Source organism: Bombina bombina, chromosome 7 (genome assembly GCF_027579735.1).
Source record: "Bombina bombina isolate aBomBom1 chromosome 7, aBomBom1.pri, whole genome shotgun sequence".
In the NCBI taxonomy this organism is placed as follows: Eukaryota; Metazoa; Chordata; class Amphibia; order Anura; family Bombinatoridae; genus Bombina; species Bombina bombina.
This window is the reverse complement of record NC_069505.1, coordinates 423,474,912-423,500,836: the sequence shown is the minus strand read 5'-3', so window position 1 is coordinate 423,500,836 and position 25,925 is coordinate 423,474,912. Positions and strand designations below refer to the sequence as shown.

Genomic DNA, 25,925 nt, shown 5'->3' with positions numbered 1-25,925 from the left:
GGCTCAGGAGCAGGTGAAGGGTCAGGAGCAGTTGAAGGGTCAGTATCAGGTTAAGGCTCAGGAGCAGGTGAAGGGTCAGGAGCAGGTGAAGAGTCAGGAGCAGGTGAAGGATCCGGAGCAAGAGAAGAGTCAGGAGCAGGTGAAGGTTTTGGATCAGATGAAGGGTCAGGAGCAGGTGAAGGCTCAGAAACAATGAAGGAGCAGGTGAAGGTTCAGGAGCAATATGGGCTCAGGAGAAGGGTCAGAAGCAATGAAGGGTCAGCAGCAGGTGAAGGGTCAGGAGCAGGTGAGGGCTCAGAATCAGGTGAAGGCTCATGAGCAGGTGAAGAGTCAGGAGCAGATGAAGGGTCAGGAGCAGGTGAAGGGTCAGTATCAGGTTAAGGCTCAGGAGCATGTGAAGGCTCGGGAGCAGGTGAAGACTCAGGAGCATGTGAAGGTTCAGGAGCAGGTGAAGGGTCAGGAGCAGGTGAAGGGTCTGGAGCAGGTGAAGAGTCAGGAACAGGTGAAGAGTCAGGAGCAGGTGAAGGCTCAGGAGCAAGTGAAGGGGCAGGATCAGGTTAAGTGTCATGATCAGGTGAAGGGGCAGGAGCAGGTGAAGGGGCAGGAGCAGCTGAAATATGAGAAGGTAAAGAGTCAGGAGCAGATGAAGGGCCAGTATCAGGTTAAGGCTCAGGTGCAGGTGAAGGCTCAGGAGCAGGTGAAGAGTCAGGAGCAGGTGAAGAGTCAGGAGCAGGTGAAGGCTCAGGAGCAGGTGAAGAGTCAGGAGCAGGTGAAGAGTCAGGAGCAGGTGAAGGGTCAGACTCAGGAGCAGGTGAAAAGTCAGGAGCAGGTGAAGGTTTAGGATCAGGTGAAGGGTCAGGAGCAGGTTAAGGCTCAGGAGCAATGAAGGAGCAGGTGAAGGTTCAGGAGCAATAAGGGCTCAGGAGAAGGGTCAGAAGCAATGAAGGGTCAGCAGCAGATGAAGGGTCAGGAGCATGTGAAGGCTCAGGAGCAGGTGTAGACTCAGGAGCATGTGAAGGGTCAGGAGTAGGTGAAGGGACAGGAGCAGGTGAAGAGTCAGGAGCAGGTGAAGGTTTAGGATCAGGTGAACAGTAAGGAGCAGGTGAAGGGTCAGGAGCAGGTGAAGAGTCAGGAGCAGGTGAAGGTTTAGGATCAGGTGAAGAGTCAGGAGCAGGTGAAGAGTCGGGAGCAGGTGAAAAGTCAGGAGCAGGTGAAGGGTCAGGAGCAGGTGAAAAGTCAGGAGCAAGTGAAGGTTTAGGATCAGGTGAAGGGTCAGGAGCAGGTGAAGGCTCAGGAGCAATGAAGGAGCAGGTGAAGGGCCAGTATCAGGTTAAGGCTCAGGAGCAGGTGAAGGCTCAGGAGCAGGTGAAGAGTCAGGAGCAGGTGAAGAGTCAGGAGCAGGTGAAGAGTCGGGAGCAGGTGAAGAGTCAGGAGCAGGTGAAGGCTCAGGAGCAGGTGAAGGCTCAGGAGCAGGTGAAGAGTCAGGAGCAGGTGAAGAGTCAGGAGCAGGTGAAGGGTCAGGAGCAGGTGAAGAGTAGGGAGCAGGTGAAGGTTTAGGATCAGGTGAAGGGTCAGGAGCAGGTGAAGGCTCAGGAGCAATGAAGGAGCAGGTGAAGGTTCAGGAGCAATAAGGGCTCAGGAGAAGGGTCAGAAGCAATGAAGGGTCAGCAGCAGATGAAGGGTCAGGAGCATGTGAAGGCTCAGGAGCAGGTGTAGACTCAGGAGCATGTGAAGGGTCAGGAGTAGGTGAAGGGTCAGGAGCAGGTGAAGAGTCAGGAGCAGGTGAAGGTTTAGGATCAGGTGAACAGTAAGGAGCAGGTGAAGGGTCAGGAGCAGGTGAAGAGTCAGGAGCAGGTGAAGGTTTAGGATCAGGTGAAGAGTCAGGAGCAGGTGAAGAGTCGGGAGCAGGTGAAAAGTCAGGAGCAGGTGAAGGGTCAGGAGCAGGTGAAAAGTCAGGAGCAAGTGAAGGTTTAGGATCAGGTGAAGGGTCAGGAGCAGGTGAAGGCTCAGGAGCAATGAAGGAGCAGGTGAAGGGCCAGTATCAGGTTAAGGCTCAGGAGCAGGTGAAGGCTCAGGAGCAGGTGAAGAGTCAGGAGCAGGTGAAGAGTCAGGAGCAGGTGAAGAGTCGGGAGCAGGTGAAGAGTCAGGAGCAGGTGAAGGCTCAGGAGCAGGTGAAGGCTCAGGAGCAGGTGAAGAGTCAGGAGCAGGTGAAGAGTCAGGAGCAGGTGAAGGGTCAGGAGCAGGTGAAGAGTAGGGAGCAGGTGAAGGTTTAGGATCAGGTGAAGGGTCAGGAGCAGGTGAAGGCTCAGGAGCAATGAAGGAGCAGGTGAAGGTTCAGGAGCAATAAGGGCTCAGGAGAAGGGTCAGAAGCAATGAAGGGTCAGCAGCAGATGAAGGGTCAGGAGCATGTGAAGGCTCAGGAACAGGTGAAGTTTCAGGAGCATGTGAAGGCTCAGGAGCAGGTGAAGGGTCAGGAGCAGGTGAAGAGTAAGGAGCAGGTGGAGGCTCAAGAGCAGGTGAAGGCTCAGGAGCAGGTGAAGGTTCAGAAGCAGGTGAAGGCTCAGGGGCAGGTGAAGAGTCAGGAGCAGATGAAAGGTCAGGAGCAGGTGAAGGGTCAGTATCAGGTTAAGGCTCAGGAGCAGGTGAAGGGTGAGGAGCAGGTGAAGAATCAGGAGCAGGTGAAGAGTCAGGAGAAGGTGAAGAGTCAGGAGCAGGTGAAGGGTCAGGAGCAGGTGAAGGGTCAGGAGCAGGTGAAGAGTCAGGAGCAGTTGAAGGTTTACGATCAGGTGAAGGGTCAGGAGCATGTGAAGGCTCAGGAGCAGGTGTAGACTCAGGAGCAGGTAAAGGGTCATGAACATGTGAAGGCTCAGGAGCAGGTGTAGACTCAGGAGCAGGTGAAGGGCCATGAACAGGTGAAGGGTCAGGAGCAGGTGAAGAATCAGGAGCAGGTGAGGAGTCAGGAGCAGGTGAAGAGTCAGGAGCAGGTGAAGAGTCAGGAGCAGGTGAAGGGTCAGGAGCAGGTGAAGAATCAGGAACAGGTGAAGGTTTAGGATCAGGTGAAGGGTCAGGAGCAGGTGAAGGCTCAGGAGCAATGAAGGAGCAGGTGAAGGTTCAGGAGCAATAAGGGCTCAAGAGAAGTGTCAGAAGCAATGAAGGGTCAGCAGCAGGTGAAGGGTCAGGAGCATGTGAAGGCTCAGGAGAAGGTGAAGGCTCAGGAGCAGGTGAAGGCTCAGGAGCAATGAAGGAGCAGGTGAAGGGCCAGTATCAGGTTAAAGCTCAGGAGCAGGTGAAGGCTCAGGAGCAGGTGAAGGCTCAGGAGCAGGTGAAGAGTCAGGAGCAGGTGAAGAGTCAGGAGCAGGTGAAGAGTCAGGAGCAGGTGAAGGCTCAGGAGCAGGTGAAGGCTCAGGAGCATGTAAAGAGTCAGGAGCAGGTGAAGAGTCAGGAGCAGGTGAAGGGTCAGGAGCAGGTGAAGAGTCAGGAGTAGGTGAAGGTTTAGGATCATGTGAAGGGTCAGGAGCAGGTGAAGGCTCAGGAGCAATGAAGGAGCAGGTGAAGGTTCAGGAGCAATAAGGGCTCAGGAGAAGGGTCAGAAGCAATGAAGGGTCAGCAGCAGATGAAGGGTCAGGAGCATGTGAAGACTCAGGAGCAGGTGTAGACTCAGGAGCAGGTGAAGGGTTATGAGCAGGTGAAGGGTCAGGAGCAGGTGAAGAGTCAGGAGCAGGTGAAGAGTCAGGAGCAGGTGAGGAGTCAGGAGCAGGTGAAGAGTCAGGAGCATGTGAAGAGTCAGGAGCAGGTGAAGGGTCAGGAGCAGGTGAAGAGTAAGGAGCAGGTGAAGGTTTTAGGACCAGGTGAAGGGTCAGGAGCAGGTGAAGGCTCAGGAGCAATGAAGGAGCAGGAGAAGGTTAAGGAACAATAAGGGCTCAGGAGAAGTGTCAGAAGCAATGAAGGGTCAGCAGCAGGTGAAGGCTCAGGAGCTGGTGAAGGCTCAGGAGCAGGTGAAGTCTCAGAATAAGGTGAAGGCTCATGAGCAGGTGAAGAGTCAGGAGCAGATGAAGGGTCAGGAGCAGTTGAAGGGTCAGTATCAAGTTAAGGCTCAGGAGCAGGTGAAGGCTCAGGAGCAGGTGAAGGGTCATGAGAAGGTGAAGGGTCAGGAGCAGGTGAAGAGTCAGGAGCAGATGAAGAGTCAGGAGCAGGTGAAGGATCCGGAGCAAGAGAAGAGTCAGGAGCAGGTGAAGGGTCAGGAGCAGGTGAAGGCTCAGGAGCAATGAAGGAGCAGGTGAAGGTTCAGGAGCAATATGGGCTTAGGTGAAGGGACAGAAGCAATGAAGGGTCAGCAGCAGGTGAAGGGTCAGGAGAAGGTGAGGGCTCAGAATCAGGTGAAGGCTCATGAGCAGGTGAAGAGTCAGGAGCAGATGAAGGGTCAGGAGCAGGTGAAGGGTCAGTATCAGGTTAAGGCTCAGGAGCATGTGAAGGCTCGGGAGCAGTTGAAGACTCAGGAGCATGTGAAGGTTCAGGAGCAGGTGAAGAGTCAGGAGCAGGTGAAGAGTCAGGAGCAGGTGAAGAGTCAGGAACAGGTGAAGAGTCAGGAGCAGGTGAAGGCTCAGGAGCAAGTGAAGGGGCAGGATCAGGTTAAGTGTCATGATCAGGTGAAGGGTCAGGAGCAGGTGAATGGGCAGGAGCAGCTGAAATATGAGGAGAAGGTGAAGGGTCAGGAGCAGGTGAAGGGTCAGGAGCAGGGGAAGGGTCAGGAGCAGGGGAAGGTTCAGGAGCAGGGGAAGGGTCATGAGCAGGGGAAGGTTCAGGAGCAGGTGAAGGCTTAGGAGCAGGTGAAGGTTCAGGAGCAGGGGAAGGGTCATGAGCAGGGGAAGGGTCAGGAGCAGAGGAAGGGTCAGGAGCAGGGAAAGGCTCAGGAGCAGGGGAAGGGGTTAGGAGTAGTGGAAGGGTCATGAGCAGGGGAAGGGTCAGGAGCAGGGGAAGGGTCAGGAGCAGGGGAAGGGTAATGGGCAGGGGAAGGATCAGGAGCAAGTGAAGGGTCAGGAGGAGGTAAAGGGTCAGGAGCAAGTGAAGGCTCAGGAGCAGGTGAAGGGTCAGGAGCAGATGAATGGTCAGGAACAGGTGAAGTGTCAGGAGCATGTGAAGGCTCAGGAGCAGGGGAAGGCTCGGGAGCAGGTGAAGACTCAGGAGCATGTGAAGGTTCAGGAGCAGGTGAAGGGTCAGGAGCAGGTGAAGGGTCTGGAGCAGGTGAAGAGTCAGGAACAGGTGAAGAGTCAGGAGCAGGTGAAGGCTCAGGAGCAAGTGAAGGGGCAGGATCAGGTTAAGTGTCATGATCAGGTGAAGGGTCAGGAGCAGGTGAAGGGGCAGGAGCAGCTGAAATATGAGGAGAAGGTAAAGAGTCAGGAGCAGATGAAGGGCCAGTATCAGGTTAAGGCTCAGGTGCAGGTGAAGGCTCAGGAGCAGGTGAAGAGTCAGGAGCAGGTGAAGAGTCAGGAGCAGGTGAAGGCTCAGGAGCAGGTGAAGAGTCAGGAGCAGGTGAAGAGTCAGGAGCAGGTGAAGGGTCAGACTCAGGAGCAGGTGAAAAGTCAGGAGCAGGTGAAGGTTTAGGATCAGGTGAAGGGTCAGGAGCAGGTTAAGGCTCAGGAGCAATGAAGGAGCAGGTGAAGGTTCAGGAGCAATAAGGGCTCAGGAGAAGGGTCAGAAGCAATGAAGGGTCAGCAGCAGATGAAGGGTCAGGAGCATGTGAAGGCTCAGGAGCAGGTGTAGACTCAGGAGCATGTGAAGGGTCAGGAGTAGGTGAAGGGTCAGGAGCAGGTGAAGAGTCAGGAGCAGGTGAATGTTTAGGATCAGGTGAAGAGTCAGGAGCAGGTGAACAGTAAGGAGCAGGTGAAGGGTCAGGAGCAGGTGAAGAGTCAGGAGCAGGTGAAGGTTTAGGATCAGGTGAAGAGTCAGGAGCAGGTGAAGAGTCGGGAGCAGGTGAAAAGTCAGGAGCAGGTGAAGGGTCAGGAGCAGGTGAAAAGTCAGGAGCAAGTGAAGGTTTAGGATCAGGTGAAGGGTCAGGAGCAGGTGAAGGCTCAGGAGCAATGAAGGAGCAGGTGAAGGGCCAGTATCAGGTTAAGGCTCAGGAGCAGGTGAAGGCTCAGGAGCAGGTGAAGAGTCAGGAGCAGGTGAAGAGTCAGGAGCAGGTGAAGAGTCGGGAGCAGGTGAAGAGTCAGGAGCAGATGAAGGCTCAGGAGCAGGTGAAGGCTCAGGAGCAGGTGAAGAGTCAGGAGCAGGTGAAGAGTCAGGAGCAGGTGAAGGGTCAGGAGCAGGTGAAGAGTAGGGAGCAGGTGAAGGTTTAGGATCAGGTGAAGGGTCAGGAGCAGGTGAAGGCTTAGGAGCAATGAAGGAGCAGGTGAAGGTTCAGGAGCAATAAGGGCTCAGGAGAAGGGTCAGAAGCAATGAAGGGTCAGCAGCAGATGAAGGGTCAGGAGCATGTGAAGGCTCAGGAACAGGTGAAGTTTCAGGAGCATGTGAAGGCTCAGGAGCAGGTGAAGGGTCAGGAGCAGGTGAAGAGTAAGGAGCAGGTGGAGGCTCAAGAGCAGGTGAAGGCTCAGGAGCAGGTGAAGGTTCAGAAGCAGGTGAAGGCTCAGGGGCAGGTGAAGAGTCAGGAGCAGATGAAAGGTCAGGAGCAGGTGAAGGGTCAGTATCAGGTTAAGGCTCAGGAGCAGGTGAAGGGTGAGGAGCAGGTGAAGAATCAGGAGCAGGTGAAGAGTCAGGAGAAGGTGAAGAGTCAGGAGCAGGTGAAGGGTCAGGAGCAGGTGAAGGGTCAGGAGCAGGTGAAGAGTCAGGAGCAGTTGAAGGTTTACGATCAGGTGAAGGGTCAGGAGCATGTGAAGGCTCAGGAGCAGGTGTAGACTCAGGAGCAGGTGAAGGGTCATGAACATGTGAAGGCTCAGGAGCAGGTGTAGACTCAGGAGCAGGTGAAGGGCCATGAACAGGTGAAGGGTCAGGAGCAGGTGAAGAATCAGGAGCAGGGGAGGAGTCAGGAGCAGGTGAAGAGTCAGGAGCAGGTGAAGAGTCAGGAGAAGGTGAAGAATCAGGAACAGGTGAAGGTTTAGGATCAGGTGAAGGGTCAGGAGCAGGTGAAGGCTCAGGAGCAATGAAGGAGCAGGTGAAGGTTCAGGAGCAATAAGGGCTCAAGAGAAGTGTCAGAAGCAATGAAGGGTCAGCAGCAGGTGAAGGGTCAGGAGCATGTGAAGGCTCAGGAGAAGGTGAAGGCTCAGGAGCAGGTGAAGGCTCAGGAGCAATGAAGGAGCAGGTGAAGGGCCAGTATCAGGTTAAAGCTCAGGAGCAGGTGAAGGCTCAGGAGCAGGTGAAGGCTCAGGAGCAGGTGAAGAGTCAGGAGCAGGTGAAGAGTCAGGAGCAGGTGAAGGCTCAGGAGCAGGTGAAGGCTCAGGAGCATGTAAAGAGTCAGGAGCAGGTAAAGAGTCAGGAGCAGGTGAAGAGTCAGGAGCAGGTGAAGGGTCAGGAGCAGGTGAAGAGTCAGGAGTAGGTGAAGGTTTAGGATCATGTGAAGGGTCAGGAGCAGGTGAAGGCTCAGGAGCAATGAAGGAGCAGGTGAAGGTTCAGGAGCAATAAGGGCTCAGGAGAAGGGTCAGAAGCAATGAAGGGTCAGCAGCAGATGAAGGGTCAGGAGCATGTGAAGACTCAGGAGCAGGTGTAGACTCAGGAGCAGGTGAAGGGTTATGAGCAGGTGAAGGGTCAGGAGCAGGTGAAGAGTCAGGAGCAGGTGAGGAGTCAGGAGCAGGTGAAGAGTCAGGAGCATGTGAAGAGTCAGGAGCAGGTGAAGGGTCAGGAGCAGGTGAAGAGTAAGGAGCAGGTGAAGGTTTAGGACCAGGTGAAGGGTCAGGAGCAGGTGAAGGCTCAGGAGCAATGAAGGAGCAGGAGAAGGTTAAGGAACAATAAGGGCTCAGGAGAAGTGTCAGAAGCAATGAAGGGTCAGCAGCAGGTGAAGGCTCAGGAGCTGGTGAAGGCTCAGGAGCAGGTGAAGTCTCAGAATAAGGTGAAGGCTCATGAGCAGGTGAAGAGTCAGGAGCAGATGAAGGGTCAGGAGCAGTTGAAGGGTCAGTATCAAGTTAAGGCTCAGGAGCAGGTGAAGGCTCAGGAGCAGGTGAAGGGTCATGAGAAGGTGAAGGGTCAGGAGCAGGTGAAGAGTCAGGAGCAGATGAAGAGTCAGGAGCAGGTGAAGGATCCGGAGCAAGAGAAGAGTCAGGAGCAGGTGAAGGGTCAGGAGCAGGTGAAGGCTCAGGAGCAATGAAGGAGCAGGTGAAGGTTCAGGAGCAATATGGGCTTAGGTGAAGGGTCAGAAGCAATGAAGGGTCAGCAGCAGGTGAAGGGTCAGGAGAAGGTGAGTGCTCAGAATCAGGTGAAGGCTCATGAGCAGGTGAAGAGTCAGGAGCAGATGAAGGGTAAGGAGCAGGTGAAGGGTCAGTATCAGGTTAAGGCTCAGGAGCATGTGAAGGCTCGGGAGCAGTTGAAGACTCAGGAGCATGTGAAGGGTCAGGAGCAGGTGAAGGGTCAGGAGCAGGTGAAGAGTCAGGAACAGGTGAAGAGTCAGGAGCAGGTGAAGGCTCAGGAGCAAGTGAAGGGGCAGGATCAGGTTAAGTGTCATGATCAGGTGAAGGGTCAGGAGCATGTGAATGGGCAGGAGCAGCTGAAATATGAGGAGAAGGTGAAGGGTCAGGAGCAGGTGAAGGGTCAGGAGCAGGGGAAGGGTCAGGAGCAGGGGAAGGTTCAGGAGCAGGGGAAGGGTCATGAGCAGGGGAAGGTTCAGGAGCAGGTGAAGGCTTAGGAGCAGGTGAAGGTTCAGGAGCAGGGGAAGGGTCATGAGCAGGGGAAGGGTCAGGAGCAGAGGAAGGGTCAGGAGCAGGGAAAGGCTCAGGAGCAGGGGAAGGGGTTAGGAGTAGTGGAAGGGTCATGAGCAAGGGAAGGGTCAGGAGCAGGGGAAGGGTAATGGGCAGGGGAAGGGTCAGGAGCAAGTGAAGGCTCAGGAGCAGGTGAAGGGTCGGGAGCAGATGAATGGTCAGGAACAGGTGAAGTGTCAGGAGCATGTGAAGGCTCAGGAGCAGGGGAAGGGTCATGGGCGGGGATGGGTCAGGAGCAAGTGAAGGGTCAGGAGGAGGTAAAGGGTCAGGAGCAAGTGAAGGCTCAGGAGCAGGTGAAGGTTCAGGAGCAGGGGAAGGGTCATGAGCAGGTGAAGGTTCAGGAGCAGGGGAAGGGTCAGGAGCAAGTGAAGGCTCAGGAGCAGGTGAAGGGTCAGGAGCAGATGAATGGTCAGGAACAGGTGAAGTGTCAGGAGCATGTGAAGGCTCAGGAGCAGGGGAAGGGTCATGGGCGGGGATGGGTCAGGAGCAAGTGAAGGGTCAGGAGGAGGTAAAGGGTCAGGAGCAAGTGAAGGCTCAGGAGCAGGTGAAGGTTCAGGAGCAGGGGAAGGGTCATGAGCAGGAGAAGGGTCAGGAGCAGGGGAAGGGTCAGGAGCAGGGAAAGGCTCAGGAGCAGGGGAAGGGGTTAGGAGTAGTTGAAGGGTCATGAGCAGGGGGAGGGTCAGGAGCAGGGGAAGGGTCAGGAGCAGGGGAAGGGTAATGGGCAGGGGAAGGGTCAGGAGCAAGTGAAGGGTCAGGAGGAGGTAAAGGGTCAGGAGCAAGTGAAGGCTCAGGAGCAGGTGAAGGGTCAGGAGCAGATGAATGGTCAGGAACAGGTGAAGTGTCAGGAGTATGTGAAGGCTCAGGAGCAGGGGAAGGGTCATGGGCGGGGATGGGTCAGGAGCAAGTGAAGGGTCAGGAGGATGTAAAGGGTCAGGAGCAAGTGAAGGCTCAGGAGCAGGTGAAGGTTCAGGAGCAGGGGAAGGGTCATGAGCAGGTGAAGGTTCAGGAGCAGGGGAAGGGTCATGAGCAGGTGAAGGGTCAGGAGCAGGTGAAGAGTCAGGAGCAGGAGAAGGCTCAGGAGCAAGTGAAGGGGCAGGATCAGGTTAAGTTTCATGATCAGGTGAAGGGTCAGGAGCAGGTGAAGGGGCAGGAGCAGGTGAAGGGTCAGGAGCAGATGAAGAGTCAGGAGCAGGTGAAGGCTCAGGAGCAGGTGAAGGTTCAGGAGCAGGGGAAGGGTCAGGAGCAGGTGAATTATGAGGAGAAGGTGAAGGGTCAGGAGCAGGTGAAGGGTCAGGAGCAAGGGAAGGTTCAGGAGCAGGGGAAGGGTCATGAGCAGGGGAAGGGTCAGGAGCAGGTGAAGGGTCAGGAGCAGGGGAAGGGTCAGGAGCAGGGGAACGTTCGGGAGCAGGGGAAGGTTCAGGAGCAGGGGAAAGGTCAGGAGCAGGTGAAGGTTCAGGAGCAGAGGAAGGGTCAGGAGCAGGGAAATGGTCAGGAGCAGGGGAAGGGTCAGTAGCAGGGGAAGGGTTTAGGAGCAGTGGAAGTGTCAGAAGCAGGGGAAGGGTCAGGAGCAGGAGAAGGGTTTAGAAGCAGGGTAAGGGTCAGGAGCAGAGGAAGGGTCAGGAGCAGGGGAAGGGTCAGGAGCAGGGGAAGGGTCAGGAGCAGGGGGAGGTTCAGGAGCAGTTGAAGGGTTAGGAGCAGGGGAAGGGTCAGGAGCAGGGGAAGGATCATGAGCAGGGGAAGGATCATGAGCAGGGGTAGGTTCAGGAGCAAGTGAAGGCTCAGGAGCAGGCGAATGGTCAGGAGCAGGGGAAGGTTCAGGAGCAGGGGAAGGGACATGAGCAGGTGAAGTTTCAGGAGCAGGGGAAGGGTCATTAGCAGGGGAAGGGTCATGATCAGGGGAAGGGTCAGGAGCAGGTGAAGGCTCAGGAGCAGGTGAAGGTTCAGGAGCAGGGGAAGGGTCATGAATAGGGGAAGGGTCAGGAGCAGGGGAAGGGTCAGGAGCCGGGGAAGGGTCAGGAGCCGGGGAAGTATCAGGAGCAGGTGAAGGCTCAGGAGCAGGTGAAGGTTCAGGAGCAGGGGAAGGGTCATGAATAGGGGAAGGGTCAGGAGCAGGGGAAGGGTCAGGAGCAGGGGAAGGGTCAGGAGCAGTGGAAAGGTCAGGAGCAGGTGAAGGCTCAGGAGAAGGGAAGGGTCAGGAGCAGGGGAAGGGTCAGGAGCAGGGGAAGGGTCATGAGCAGGTGAAGGTTCAGGAGCAGGGGAAGGGTCATGAGCAGGGGAAGGGTCATGAACAGGGGAAGGGTCAGGAGCAGGGGAAGGGTCAGGAGCCGGGTAAGTGTCAGGAGCAGGGGAAGGGTCAGGAGCAGTGGAAGGGTCAGGAGCAGGTGAAGGCTCAGGAGCAGAGGAAGGGTCAGGAGCAGGGGAAGGATTTAGGAGCAGGGGAAGGGTAAGGAGCAGGGGAAGGGTCAGGAGCAGGGGAAGGATTATGAGCAGGTGAAGGCTCAGGAGCAGGGGAATGGTCAGGAGCAGGGGAAGGTTCAGGAGCAGGGGAAGGGTCATGAGCAGGTGAAGGTAAGAGCAGGGGAAGGGTCATGAGCAGGGGAAGGGTCATGAGCAGGGGAAGGGTCATGAGCAGGGGAACGGTCATGAGCAGGGGAAGGGTCAGGAGCAGGGGAAGGGTCAGGAGCAGTGGAAGGGTCAGGAGCAGGTGAAGGCTCAGGAGCAGAGGAAGGGTCAGGAGCAGGGGAAAGGTCAGGAGCAGGGGAAGTGTCATGAGTAGGTGAAGGTTCAGGAGCAGGGGAAGGGTCATGAGCAGGGGAAGGGTCATGAACAGGGGAGGGATCAGGAGCAGGGGAAGGGTCAGGAGCCGGGGAAGGGTCAGGAGCAGTGGAAGGGTCAGGAGCAGGGGAAGGGTCAGGAGCTGGGGAAGGGTCAGGAGCAGGTGAAGGTTCAGGAGCAGGGGAAGGGTCAGGAGCAGGGGAACGTTCGGGAGGAGGGGAAGGTTCAGGAGTACTGCAGGACAAGAAACCCTTTGAAAGAACAGAGGATTCTTCACTTCAATTTAAGAACAATGATTAGGAAATTGCAGGGGAAGGGTCAGGAGCCGGGTAAGTGTCAGGAGCAGGGGAAGGGTCAGGAGCAGTGGAAGGGTCAGGAGCAGGTGAAGGCTCAGGAGCAGAGGAAGGGTCAGGAGCAGGGGAAGGATTTAGGAGCAGGGGAAGGGTAAGGAGCAGGGGAAGGGTCAGGAGCAGGGGAAGGATTATGAGCAGGTGAAGGCTCAGGAGCAGGGGAATGGTCAGGAGCAGGGGAAGGTTCAGGAGCAGGGGAAGGGTCATGAGCAGGTGAAGGTAAGAGCAGGGGAAGGGTCATGAGCAGGGGAAGGGTCATGAGCAGGGGAACGGTCATGAGCAGGGGAAGGGTCAGGAGCAGGGGAAGGGTCAGGAGCAGTGGAAGGGTCAGGAGCAGGTGAAGGCTCAGGAGCAGAGGAAGGGTCAGGAGCAGGGGAAAGGTCAGGAGCAGGGGAAGTGTCATGAGTAGGTGAAGGTTCAGGAGCAGGGGAAGGGTCATGAGCAGGGGAAGGGTCATGAACAGGGGAGGGATCAGGAGCAGGGGAAGGGTCAGGAGCCGGGGAAGGGTCAGGAGCAGTGGAAGGGTCAGGAGCAGGGGAAGGGTCAGGAGCTGGGGAAGGGTCAGGAGCAGGTGAAGGTTCAGGAGCAGGGGAAGGGTCAGGAGCAGGGGAACGTTCGGGAGGAGGGGAAGGTTCAGGAGTACTGCAGGACAAGAAACCCTTTGAAAGAACAGAGGATTCTTCACTTCAATTTAAGAACAATGATTAGGAAATTGCTCTCATGGGAGAGGGGACTTTCCCCACACACCACAGGAGCAGAGGAAGGGTCAGGAGCAGGGGAAAGGTCAGGAGCAGGGGAAGTGTCATGAGTAGGTGAAGGCTCAGGAGCAGGTGAAGGTTCAGGAGCAGGGGAAGGGTCATGAGCAGGTGAAGGTTCAGGAGCAGGGGAAGGGTCATGAGCAGGTGAAGGGTCAGGAGCAGGTGAAGAGTCAGGAGCAGGAGAAGGCTCAGGAGCAAGTGAAGGGGCAGGATCAGGTTAAGTTTCATGATCAGGTGAAGGGTCAGGAGCAGGTGAAGGGGCAGGAGCAGGTGAAGGGTCAGGAGCAGATGAAGAGTCAGGAGCAGGTGAAGGCTCAGGAGCAGGTGAAGGTTCAGGAGCAGGTGAATTATGAGGAGAAGGTGAAGGGTCAGGAGCAGGTGAAGGGTCAGGAGCAAGGGAAGGTTCAGGAGCAGGGGAAGGGTCATGAGCAGGGGAAGGGTCAGGAGCAGGTGAAGGGTCAGGAGCAGGGGAAGGGTCAGGAGCAGGGGAACGTTCGGGAGCAGGGGAAGGTTCAGGAGCAGGGGAAAGGTCAGGAGCAGGTGAAGGTTCAGGAGCAGAGGAAGGGTCAGGAGCAGGGAAATGGTCAGGAGCAGGGGAAGGGTCAGTAGCAGGGGAAGGGTTTAGGAGCAGTGGAAGTGTCAGAAGCAGGGGAAGGGTCAGGAGCAGGAGAAGGGTTTAGAAGCAGGGTAAGGGTCAGGAGCAGAGGAAGGGTCAGGAGCAGGGGAAGGGTCAGGAGCAGGGGAAGGGTCAGGAGCAGGGGGAGGTTCAGGAGCAGTTGAAGGGTTAGGAGCAGGGGAAGGGTCAGGAGCAGGGGAAGGATCATGAGCAGGGGTAGGTTCAGGAGCAAGTGAAGGCTCAGGAGCAGGCGAATGGTCAGGAGCAGGGGAAGGTTCAGGAGCAGGGGAAGGGACATGAGCAGGTGAAGTTTCAGGAGCAGGGGAAGGGTCAGGAGCAGGGGAAGGGTCATTAGCAGGGGAAGGGTCATGATCAGGGGAAGGGTCAGGAGCAGGTGAAGGCTCAGGAGCAGGTGAAGGTTCAGGAGCAGGGGAAGGGTCATGAATAGGGGAAGGGTCAGGAGCAGGGGAAGGGTCAGGAGCCGGGGAAGGGTCAGGAGCCGGGGAAGTATCAGGAGCAGGTGAAGGCTCAGGAGCAGGTGAAGGTTCAGGAGCAGGGGAAGGGTCATGAATAGGGGAAGGGTCAGGAGCAGGGGAAGGGTCAGGAGCAGGGGAAGGGTCAGGAGCAGTGGAAAGGTCAGGAGCAGGTGAAGGCTCATGAGAAGGGAAGGGTCAGGAGCAGGGGAAGGGTCAGGAGCAGGGGAAGGGTCATGAGCAGGTGAAGGTTCAGGAGCAGGGGAAGGGTCATGAGCAGGGGAAGGGTCATGAACAGGGGAAGGGTCAGGAGCAGGGGAAGGGTCAGGAGCCGGGTAAGTGTCAGGAGCAGGGGAAGGGTCAGGAGCAGTGGAAGGGTCAGGAGCAGGTGAAGGCTCAGGAGCAGAGGAAGGGTCAGGAGCAGGGGAAGGATTTAGGAGCAGGGGAAGGGTAAGGAGCAGGGGAAGGGTCAGGAGCAGGGGAAGGATTATGAGCAGGTGAAGGCTCAGGAGCAGGGGAATGGTCAGGAGCAGGGGAAGGTTCAGGAGCAGGGGAAGGGTCATGAGCAGGTGAAGGTAAGAGCAGGGGAAGGGTCATGAGCAGGGGAAGGGTCATGAGCAGGGGAACGGTCATGAGCAGGGGAAGGGTCAGGAGCAGGGGAAGGGTCAGGAGCAGTGGAAGGGTCAGGAGCAGGTGAAGGCTCAGGAGCAGAGGAAGGGTCAGGAGCAGGGGAAAGGTCAGGAGCAGGGGAAGTGTCATGAGTAGGTGAAGGTTCAGGAGCAGGGGAAGGGTCATGAGCAGGGGAAGGGTCATGAACAGGGGAGGGATCAGGAGCAGGGGAAGGGTCAGGAGCCGGGGAAGGGTCAGGAGCAGTGGAAGGGTCAGGAGCAGGGGAAGGGTCAGGAGCTGGGGAAGGGTCAGGAGCAGGTGAAGGTTCAGGAGCAGGGGAAGGGTCAGGAGCAGGGGAACGTTCGGGAGGAGGGGAAGGTTCAGGAGTACTGCAGGACAAGAAACCCCTTGAAAGAACAGAGGATTCTTCACTTCAATTTAAGAACAATGATTAGGAAATTGCTCTCATGGGAGAGGGGACTTTCCCCACACACCACAGATGGTACTAACTAATTGGAATTAGAGGCTTGAAATTGCCGGCGATATAAACATGAAATCATTTTATGGGCATTAATATATGCATAAGAAATTCATGCAGCTGTGTCATTTACTTTATCTTTAATCACTGGAACCTGAACACGCAACTAAAACATTAAATGAAGCATTAGGCTGAGCGCCAAATAATACCTGCCGTGCTGACATAGGCGTCTGTCCTTTTTTTTTATGTCTGACAGTGAGTTTGAGAGACACCGTTCTCCCAGAATTCCTGTATGACCCTACGCTTCTAGCGTACAATGGACCAGGTTATGAGTGGAACGCTAAAATTTATGCACTCGTCTGGTTTACTGCTGGTATTACAAGTTGAAAGTAAACAAAATTGCTTGAACACAATCGTGATTTACGCTAGAATGATTACTGCGTCCTCAATAAATGTTGACAAAACACATAAAAAATACATTACATAGTACAGTTACACTTATAATAATCTAATAATCTAATAAACTAGACATGTGCATTTCGATTCATTCCGAATCCAAATTCGGACAAATTTGTTAAATTCGAGATTTGGACCGATTCGAATTTCCGAATTACGGTAGTACCAAATCTACCGAATAAATCCGAATTAGTTCGGATTTATTCGGTACATTCGGATGGCCATGGATTACACTAGTATTGTACAGTATATTAGGTTATATCACTCTGCTATGGGTTACACCTAATATACAACAGTACATAATACTAGTCTAATACACAGCACATCCCACCTAACACATACCAAAATTTCGAATTTCCGAATCAAACCGAACCGAATCCAGCCAAATTTATTCGAATCCGAATGAATCCGAAACGAATCCTAAACAAATTCATTCGTTTTTTTCCGAATTCGAATCGATCCGAACCGAAATTCGAATCGATCCGAATCGAAACAAAACAAATTTTTCGATCAAGCCCAAGTCTATAATAAACATTATTAAAAAAAATATATTGCACAAAAATGTTACTAGGGATCAAACATATGAGGTACATATGTAATTATATATATCTATTTACAGACATATATACATAAAAAACACATAAATACATATGTACACACACACATATATATATATATATATATATATATATATATATATATATATATATATATATTTATATATATATATATATATATACACATATAAATACATATGTATACATATATAGACCTATATAGAAGTGCAATGGAGCCCTTTGCAGTTAAAGGGACACTGAACCCAATTTTTTTATTTCGTTATTCAGATAGTTCAGATAGAGCATGATATTTTAAGCAACTTTCTAATTTACTCCTATTATCCCATTTTCTTCATTCTCTTGGTATCTTTATTTGAAATGCAAGAATGTAAATTTAGATGCCGGCCTATTTTTGGTGAACAACCTGGGTTGTCCTTACTGATTGGTGGATACATTAAAAAGTGTTGTCCAGAGTCTGAACCTAAAAAAAAAAAGCTTAGAAGTCTTCTTTTTCAAATAAAGATAGCAAGAGAACGAAGACAACTTGACAATAGGAGTAAATTAGAAAGTTGCTTAAAATTACATACTCTATCTGAATCACAAAAGAAAAAAATTTGGGTTCAGTGTCCCTTTAAGTAGAGGTAAACATATTAAAGCATAATTATGCAATATTCATATTTAATAAAGGTTTTAATTATGCATTTACTGTAAATATTTCATTCCAATGTTCTGCACATAGCAGAATGTGCTCTATGTATTCCTATATATATATATATATATATATATATATATATATATGTATATATCTGTATATATATCTATACCAATATATAATCATGTATTTGTGCAATATATAATCATGTATTTGTGCCATATATAATCATGTAAAAAAAATATGTAGAAATATGTATTTATGAGTAAATAGAAGATATTCTGTTATATGAAGAATATTGGGATGTGAAATATTTATATTTTCATATCAGGTTAGTGCACATGAGGCTATGGGATCAGGTTTGCGTGAGAGTGGGATGTTATTTTTTTTTTATGTTTTTGCTCAATTGACTTCTATGTGGGAATACGTGAATTTGCACGTTATATTGTAAGTTCGGCTTTTTGCGCTCGTCGGGTAAGTGCACGAGCAAAACCATTTACTTTCAACTCATAACTGCAATACGACGTGCGCAAAGAGCTTACTTCTAGCGATATTAATACTCAAGCATTTGCCACCAATCAGCAAGTGCTACCCTGGGTGCTGAACCAAAAATGGGCCGGCTCCTAAGCTTACATTCTTGCTTTTTCAAATAAAGATAACAATAGAACAAAGACAAATTGATAATAGGAGTAAATTAGAAAGTGACGTGTATAAAGTTCTCTCCCATGTGTCATAGTATTCCATAAGCATGTTAAGAATTCAGGTTTGTCTCACAATACGCAAAGCACTTATTGCATTGATATTTACACAAAACTAGAAGCAAATTTGATTTTATAAACGCAGAAAAGCCAGTAATCTGGTCTGTATTTGCTATAAAATATAAGTTATCAATGCAAGATGCTCTTTGTCAACAAAGGAGACCACGCGAAAAAATGTAATTTTGAATACATAGGGGTAGATTTATCTATAGTTGAGCGGACATGATTCGCTGTAGCAAATCATGTCTGCTTGAACTCGCTAAATGCCGACAGCATTTATATATGTCACATTCCAATAGCACAATATGTTATATTTATTCTTAAATACATATTTCTTTAGATATCTGATGTTTGTTTGGTAAAATATATATCTATACCTATATATATGCACACATGATACAAAGAGAACACAATAAATTAGATAATAGAAGTAAATTGGAAAGATGTTTAAAATCACATGCACCTGAGACCTCATATTTTTGAGCCCTTATAACTTTTTTGTGTCTATATCTGAAACTCTGGGGCTTGGTTAGGCGTCCGAAAATCAACACAATGTTATAAAAAAAACAAGTAAAACTATAGATTTTTACAAAAACACCCCCAGATGGGCTATATAAATTGATCATCTACAAAACATTTATGCAAAGAAAAATCTAGTGTACAATGTCCCTTTAAGTTCTTCAATAGCTTTCAGTTTGTTAAATGTGACTAAAATTTCAACAGCATGTCCTAAGTGTAAAGTACTAAAATGCCCTTTACTTCTGATATTTCAAAATGTAAACAAAATATTAAAACAAGTAAAAAGCACACACATATTTAATAAAATCATATGAATAGTTAAGAATGATCTACTCTAATATTTTAAATATAAAAGGTACTTATATATAAATATGAATATTTTATTAAATTAAATCCTGAAATAGTATTTACAATTCATAATTATATAAATTTATTTATTACCTAAAATCAGGAAAAAAATATATAAACTAAACGAAGGAGTATATCATGTACATGAATTTAGTTAAAAATGTCTGTTACAGCTTAGTCGATCACAGATGAAGGCTGCAAGCAAAAAACTAGACTTTTACACCATCTTGTTAGTGTGGCTAAGCAACATACTCTGATGCGATCTATCCTTTAAGAATTACAATGTTGTAGGAAATTAAATGAAAAATGCCATATAATTGTAACACAGCAAAGGTACGTTTGTGAAAAGAGAAACCAGTATCACTTTAAACCAGCCAAATATTATCATGGATTTAGGAGGGGCAGCACATTTTGAGGAGTAGCTCTACGGCATGATACCCTCTCTAAACCTATTACTTCCCCACCCTTACTTTTAACAGGTGACATAGTTGCTGTTTTTAGCTAACTGGGGCGTTTGAAAGGTGTAGCAGAAACTTCTCTGCCAGGTCTGGCGTATTCCCTAAACCTTTTTACTCTGTATATCTCACTGATCTGGAAGGCGGTGAGTTTGTATAAAAATGTGAGAAATACTTATTACCCAAATAGAAAAACACATGCATAAAAATATAGAGCTGATTGATACTGGATTCAGGATTTAATTTATAAAGTGCGCCCCTGCTAACTCCACTCTCTTAAGCAAAATTTCCCTTTCCAGAGAGCTCATTACTTTCTATGGGAGACAACTCACAAGGACGGCCTCTTTTTATTCCCTGGGGGCCGTCCCTGCCAGTGTCAGTGTCACATTACATCTGGTGATTGTTAGATAATTGGGCCCTTATTGATTAGTTCTATTAACTTGTTAGTTCACTGGTTGTCTAGTGGGGGTGCATGACCCCTGTGTATGTCTCTGGCCTCCAGTGTTTAGAAGTATATGAGAAAAACATGAAAAATTTTCGGGAATGGGGGGTCATGTCAGGGGGCAGCAGATTTCCCATATTTGATAGCACAAAAAATAATACACTCCTGGTCACTCCACATTTCTTACCTTTAGAGTCTTACTGATTAACCCATTAGCTTCCAGAGAAGCTTGCAAAGTATCTAAATGATTAACCCTATGGTTGTAATAGAGAGAGCAGCAACAGTTATATGGGTTCAAATAGTTATCATGTAAAAGAGGTGACCTGAGCTTACCTCCGCTTGAAACCCTTCAACCAAGATGGCGACCAGAAGGTTAAAAAGGACATAGTTTCCAAATGTCATCAGGGCCACAAAGTAAAGTGCGGCACAAGGAGATGTGCTGGCCATTCCGTTGTATAGCACCACGTTCCAGTCCTCTTGTGTTAGAATCTGCATAAAACAAAAGGAGAGTTAGCTGAGAGGCGCGCAGTCTCAAACGGTCACCCCAGGTGCATTGTCCAGCTTATCGTACACAGAAAATGATGTGTCTTATAAACCCATACGTACCCTGAACTAAAGGGCAAGCTGGTACCCTAGATACACTGTGAGGATGTATCACACAATAAACATGTACAAGTCTTATGCTAGAGCGTTTGTTGTCTCATATTGTTTATTAGAGAAGTGATTACTTATCATAAAAATCATAGGGACTGGTGTTACCAGCTGTGGGAGCTATCAACCGTCCACTCCCAAGCATCCTATGGTGGCTTATGCCTTGCAAGGCTTATCAGTAGGGTAGGGGGCTGTACATTTGTACTTTTAGTGGTGAAGGCTTGGTAAAGTGGGGTGATGTTATCAGGGGATTTGTTTTTGGGGTGTGGTTGTGTGTAGAGTTAAACCATGTTGTGAAGGTTGGGAAGTCACAGTTAGGGTTAATTAAGTTGTTGGAGTTCCTGGTAATTGCAGTTAGGGTTAAAGTGCTGCAGCTACTTTTCTCATGGTTTTATTGGAGCCAATAGAGTATGACCTCTTGTGTCTACATAGAGCGCAGTGTTTGCTTTGGCTTGAGAGAGAGAAAGCGAATGCTTAAAGCCTTTTCACTGTGCTTGGTGGGTGCGGGCGCTGTATCCACTCCGATGACATAGTGAAAAAAATACCTGCGCAGAAGGATGGTCACGGAATTAAAAAAATAAAAGAAAATGTTGCAGTTTGAAACATATTAAACAGATTATTTGTTTAAAAAGAGTATCGCCTAGATTTAGAGTTAGAGGCTCCTAACGCTGGTTTTTACCGCCCGCTGGTATTTAGAGTCAGTCAGGAAAGGGTCTAACGCTCACTTTCCAGCCGCAACTTTTCCATACCGCAGATCCCCCTACGCCATTTGCGTATCCTATCTTTTCAATGGGATCTTTCTAATGCCGGTATTTAGAGTCGTGGCTGAAGTGAGCGTTAGAAATCTAACGACAAAACTCCAGCCGCAGAAAAAAGCCAGGAGTTAAGATCTTTCTGGGCTAACGCCGGTTCATAAAGCTCTTAACTACTGTGCTCTAAAGTACATTAACACGCATAAACTACCTATGTACCCCTAAACCGAGGCCCCCCCCACATCGCCACCACTCTAATCATTTTTTTTAACCCCTAATCTGCCGACCGCACATCGCCGCCACCTACGTTATCCCTATGTACCCCTAATCTGCTGCCCCTAACACCGCCGACCCTATATTATATTTATTAACCCATAATCTGCCCCCCACAACGTCGCCTCCACCTACCTACAATTATTAACCCCTAATCTGCCGACCGGACCTCACCGCTACTATAATAAATGTATTAGACAAAAGAGACACAAAAAGTGAGAGTTGCACACTAATAAGTAATTCACTAGAGAACAGGTGCTTCCTAGAAAGATACATATGAAACAACATAGAAAAGGAAGTGGGGATTTCACAATAAGAAATTCCCAAAAGTCTAGGTAAATCCAGCACGACTGTAAAATTGAATAAAAGCACTACAAAAAGCTTGTATGTCAAAAACAATATAAATATTTATTAACCAAATGCACAATACACACGTTCACATTCATACAGTGGATCCCACACAAAGCAGTGTTATAAAGTACTGGCCAAAAAGTTATTATCTGGTGCACCAGGGGAAATAGACCAAAAACAGTCCGTTTAAGACTTGCAGGTATTTGTAATCCAATAAGTGCAGCGTTAATGCAAGAAATGGATGCAGTTATACAGTCCCCGGTGTATAAAGACCAGTTACTTCAGACTTGAACCCCGATAGTTACTGAGTCGATTGGTGCTTTAAAGGCATAACATAGGAGGAGCAATAGAAACACGCGTCTTTATTCACAGGTGCTGTATTCTTTTAAATGTATTAACCCCTAATCTGCCCTCCCTAACATCGCCGACACCTAACTTCAAGTATTAACCCCTAATCTAACCTTAACACTAACAACCCCCTAAATTAAATATAATTTAAATCTAACTAAATAAATTAACTCTTATTAAATAACTTATTTCTATTTAAAGCTAAATACTTACCTGTAAAATAAACCCTAATATAGCTACAATATAAATTATAATTATATTGTAGCTATTTTAGGATTAATATTTATTTTACAGGCAACTTTGTATTTATTTTAACCAGGTACAATAGCTATTAAATAGATAATAACTATTTAATAGCTACCTAGTTAAAATAATTACAAAATTACCTGTAAAATAAATCCTAACCTAACTTACAATTAAACCTAACACTACACTATCAATAAATTAATTAAATAAAATACCTACAATTATCTATAATTAAACCTAACACTACACTATCAATAAATTAATTAAATACAATACCTACAAATAAATACAATTAAATAAACTAACTAAAGTACAAAAAATAAAAAAGAACTAAGTTACAAAAAATAAAAAAATATTTACAAACATTAGAAAAATATTACAACAATTTTAAACTAATTACACCTACTCTAAGCCCCCTAATAAAATAACAAAGACCCCCAAAATAAAAAAATGCTTTACCCTATTCTAAATTAAAAAAGTTCAAAGCTCTTTTACCTTACCAGCCCTCAAAAGGGCCTTTTGGGGGGCATGCCCCAAAGAAAACTGCTCTTTTGCCTGTAAAAGAAAAATACAACCCCCCCCCAACATTAAAACTCACCACCCACATACCCCTAATCTAACCCAAACCCCCCTTAAAAAAACCTAACACTACCCCCCTGAAGATCTTCCTACCTTGAGTCGTCTTCACTCAACCGAGCCACCGATGGAACTGAAGAGGAGATCCGAAGCGGCAGAAGTGATCCTCCAAGGGGCGCTGAAGAAATCTTTCATCCGATGAAGTGATCCTCCAAGCGGCGCTGAAGACGTCTTCCATCCGGGCGATGTCATCTTCCAAGCGGGGTCTTCAATCTTCTTTCTTCAGGATCCATCTTGCAGACCTCCGACGCGGAACATCCTGCTGGCCTGACGGACTACCGACGAATGAAGGCTCCTTTAAGGGACGTCATCCAAGATGGCGTCCCTCGAATTCCGATTGGCTGATAGGATTCTATCAGCCAAATAGAATTAAGGTAGGAAAATTCTGATTGGCTGATGGAATCAGCCAATCAGATTCAAGTTCAATCCGATTGGCTGATTGGATCAGCCAATCAGATTGAGCTCGGATTCTATTGGCTGATCGGAACAGCCAATAGAATGCAAGCTCAATCTGATTGGCTGATCCAATCAGCCAATCGGATTGAACTTGAATCTGATTGGCTGATTCCATCAGCCAATCAGAATTTTCCTACCTTAATTCCGATTGGCTGATAGAATCCTATCAGCCAATCGGAATTCGAGGGACGTCATCTAGGGTAGTCCGTCAGGCCAGCAGGATGTTCCGCGTCGGAGGTCTGCAAGATGGATCCTGAAGAAAGAAGATTGAAGACCCTGCTTGGAAGATGACATCGCCCGGATGGAAGACGTCTTCAGCACAGCTTGGAGGATCACTTCATCGGATAGAAGATTTCTTCAGCGCCCCTTGGAGGATCACTTCTGCCGCTTCGGATCTCCTCTTCAGTTACATCGGTGGCTCGGTTGAGTGAAGACGACTCAAGGTAGGAAGATCATCAGGGGGGTAGTGTTAGGTTTTTTAAGGGGGGTTTGGGTTAGATTAGGGGTATGTGGGTGGTGGGTTTTAATGTTGGGGGGGTTGTATTTTTCTTTTACAGGCAAAAGAGCAGTTTTCTTTGGGGCATGCCCCACAAAAGGCCCTTTTGAGGGCTGGCAACGTAAAAGAGCTTTGAACTCTTTTAATTTAGAATAGGGTAGGGCATTTTTTTATTTTGGGGGTCTTTGTTATTTTATTAGGGGGCTTAGAGTAGGTGTAATTAGTTTAAAATTGTTGTAATATTTTTCTAATGTTTGTAAATATTTTTTTATTTTTTGTAACAGTTCTTTTTTATTTTTTGTACTTTAGTTAGTTTATTTAATTGTATTTATTTGTATGTATTGTATTTAATTAATTTATTGATAGTGTAGTGTTAGGTTTATTAGTAGATAATTGTAGGTATTTTATTTAATTAATTTATTGATAGTGTAGTGTTAGGTTTAATTGTAACTTAGGTTAGGATTTATTTTACAGGTAATTTTGTAATTATTTTAAATAGGTAGCTATTAAATAATTATTAACTATTTAATAGCTATTGTACCTGATTAAAATAAATACAAAGTTGCCTGCAAAATAAATATTAATTCTAAAATAGCTACAATATAATTATAATTTATACTGTAGCTATATTAGGGTTTATTTTACAGGTAAGTATTTAGCTTTAAATAGGAATAAGTTATTTAATAAGAGTTAATTTATTTCGTTAGATTTAAATTATATTTAACTTAGGGGGGTGTTAGTGTTAAGGTTAGATTAGGGGTTAATACTTGAAGTTAGGTGTCGGCGATGTTAGGGAGGGCAGATTAGGGGTTAATACTATTTATTATAGGGTTAGTGAGGCGGATTAAGGGTTAATACATTTATTATAGTAGCGGTGAGTTCCGGTCGGCAGATTAGGGGTTAATAAATATAATATAGGGGTCGGCGGTGATATGGGCAGCAGATTAGGGGTACATAGGGATAATGTAGGTGGTGGCAGTGTACGGAGCGGCAGATTAGGGGTTAATAATAATATGCAGGGGTCAGCGATAGCGGGGCAGCAGATTAGAGGTTAATAAGTGTAAGGCTAGGGGTGTTTAGACTCGGGGTACATGTTAGGGTGTAAGGTGCAGACTTAGGAAGTGTTTCTCCATAGGAAACAATGGGGCTGCGTTAGGAGCTTAACGCTGCTTTTTTGCAGGTGTTAGGTTTTTTTTCAGCTCAAACTGCCCCATTGTTTCCTATGGGGGAATCGTGCACGAGCACGCTTTTGAAGCTGGCTGCGTCCGTAAGCACCGCTGGTATCGAGAGTTGCAGTGGCGGTAAATTATGCTCTACGCTCCTTTTTTGGAGCCTAACGCACTGAAAACGCAGCCATTCTGTGAGCTCTAAATACCAGCGGTATTTAAAAGGTGCGGGGGAAAAAAAGCATGTTTTAGCAACGCGGGTCGTTACCGACAAAACTCTAAATCTAGCCGTATATTAGGTAGGTTTATTAAATAGTGGATTATTTCATAATACATTTACTGTTCCTTTAATTGTCCTTCATATTCGTGTGATACATAAAAGGGAGTTCATAAGAAACGTGAAATTCCTATTTTCACTGTGTTCCCTTTTAACAAAATCCCATTTGCAAACTGTTCACAAATGTAGTTATCCGCAGCACAATCAGTTTTACGACAACATTGTGACACCTGCAACACCATATAATTCTCACATTTTCGTATATCTCCACCATTTTACTGTAAATATATTTAGTGAATAAAATGTTAGGGTCTTGGCTGCACGAGTTTACATCAGTTGCCATTGTTGGATATAATATAAATGCGCATTAAACCGATTTCTTATATAATGAAAAGGGCAGATGTTCTCGCTGCGTACAGAGATTTAATTGGTTTAAAATGCACCTTAAAGTAGATTTAATTAATTTAAAATCTGCACACTGGCTACAAAACAAACAGAACAATATTAACAATAATGCATTTTCTTGTACAAAACAATATTGCTGTGTCTTGTTACTGAATAATCAGGATGAAAGTAAAGTTATTAGAAAAAAATGGATTGTTTTGCTGCTTATAATAACAGTGCATTTCACTGAGATAAGTAATAGAGTTAATAAAAGGACTATAATTATGTCAACAAGATCAAATTATTTGTTTTATCGTTTCAGATGTGTAAATGGTTTTGTTTTGCACCTGCGACAATTACATTTCCAGAAGAATAGTGTGAAAACGTAACTGTGTTTGTTACCGATCAATTTCATTTTAGCTAGTGAATAGTGATAGTGATTATATGTCTTGTTCTTATTAAGCCTGATCATTTATAAGGACATAAGTAAACAAAACAAAGATTAGATAGACAGAAGGAGGGTCAGACAGACAGACAGACAGGCCGGCAAACAGATAATAAATCGATTGGTGGATAGATAGACAATAGATAGATGATAGATAGATAGACAGACAGATAATATAGATAAATAGTTAAGATTAATAAATGATAGATAGATAGATAGATAGATAGATAGATAGATAGATAGATAGATAGATAGACAGATGATAGATAGATAGAGAGATAGATAGATAGATAGATAG

At 47.8% G+C, this 25,925-nt stretch overlaps 1 protein-coding gene across 1 annotated transcript in view; it reads right to left on the bottom strand.

Annotated features, from left to right (window-relative positions):
- The window catches only part of CACNA1I (calcium voltage-gated channel subunit alpha1 I), a 682,041-nt gene that overhangs the window by 340,193 nt on the left and 315,923 nt on the right, over positions 1-25,925 (bottom strand). Inside the window, exon 12 of the mRNA XM_053689431.1 lies at positions 19,480-19,635. Within this exon, the coding sequence (XP_053545406.1) occupies positions 19,480-19,635 (156 nt within the window). The remainder of the gene's footprint in view (positions 1-19,479; positions 19,636-25,925) is intronic.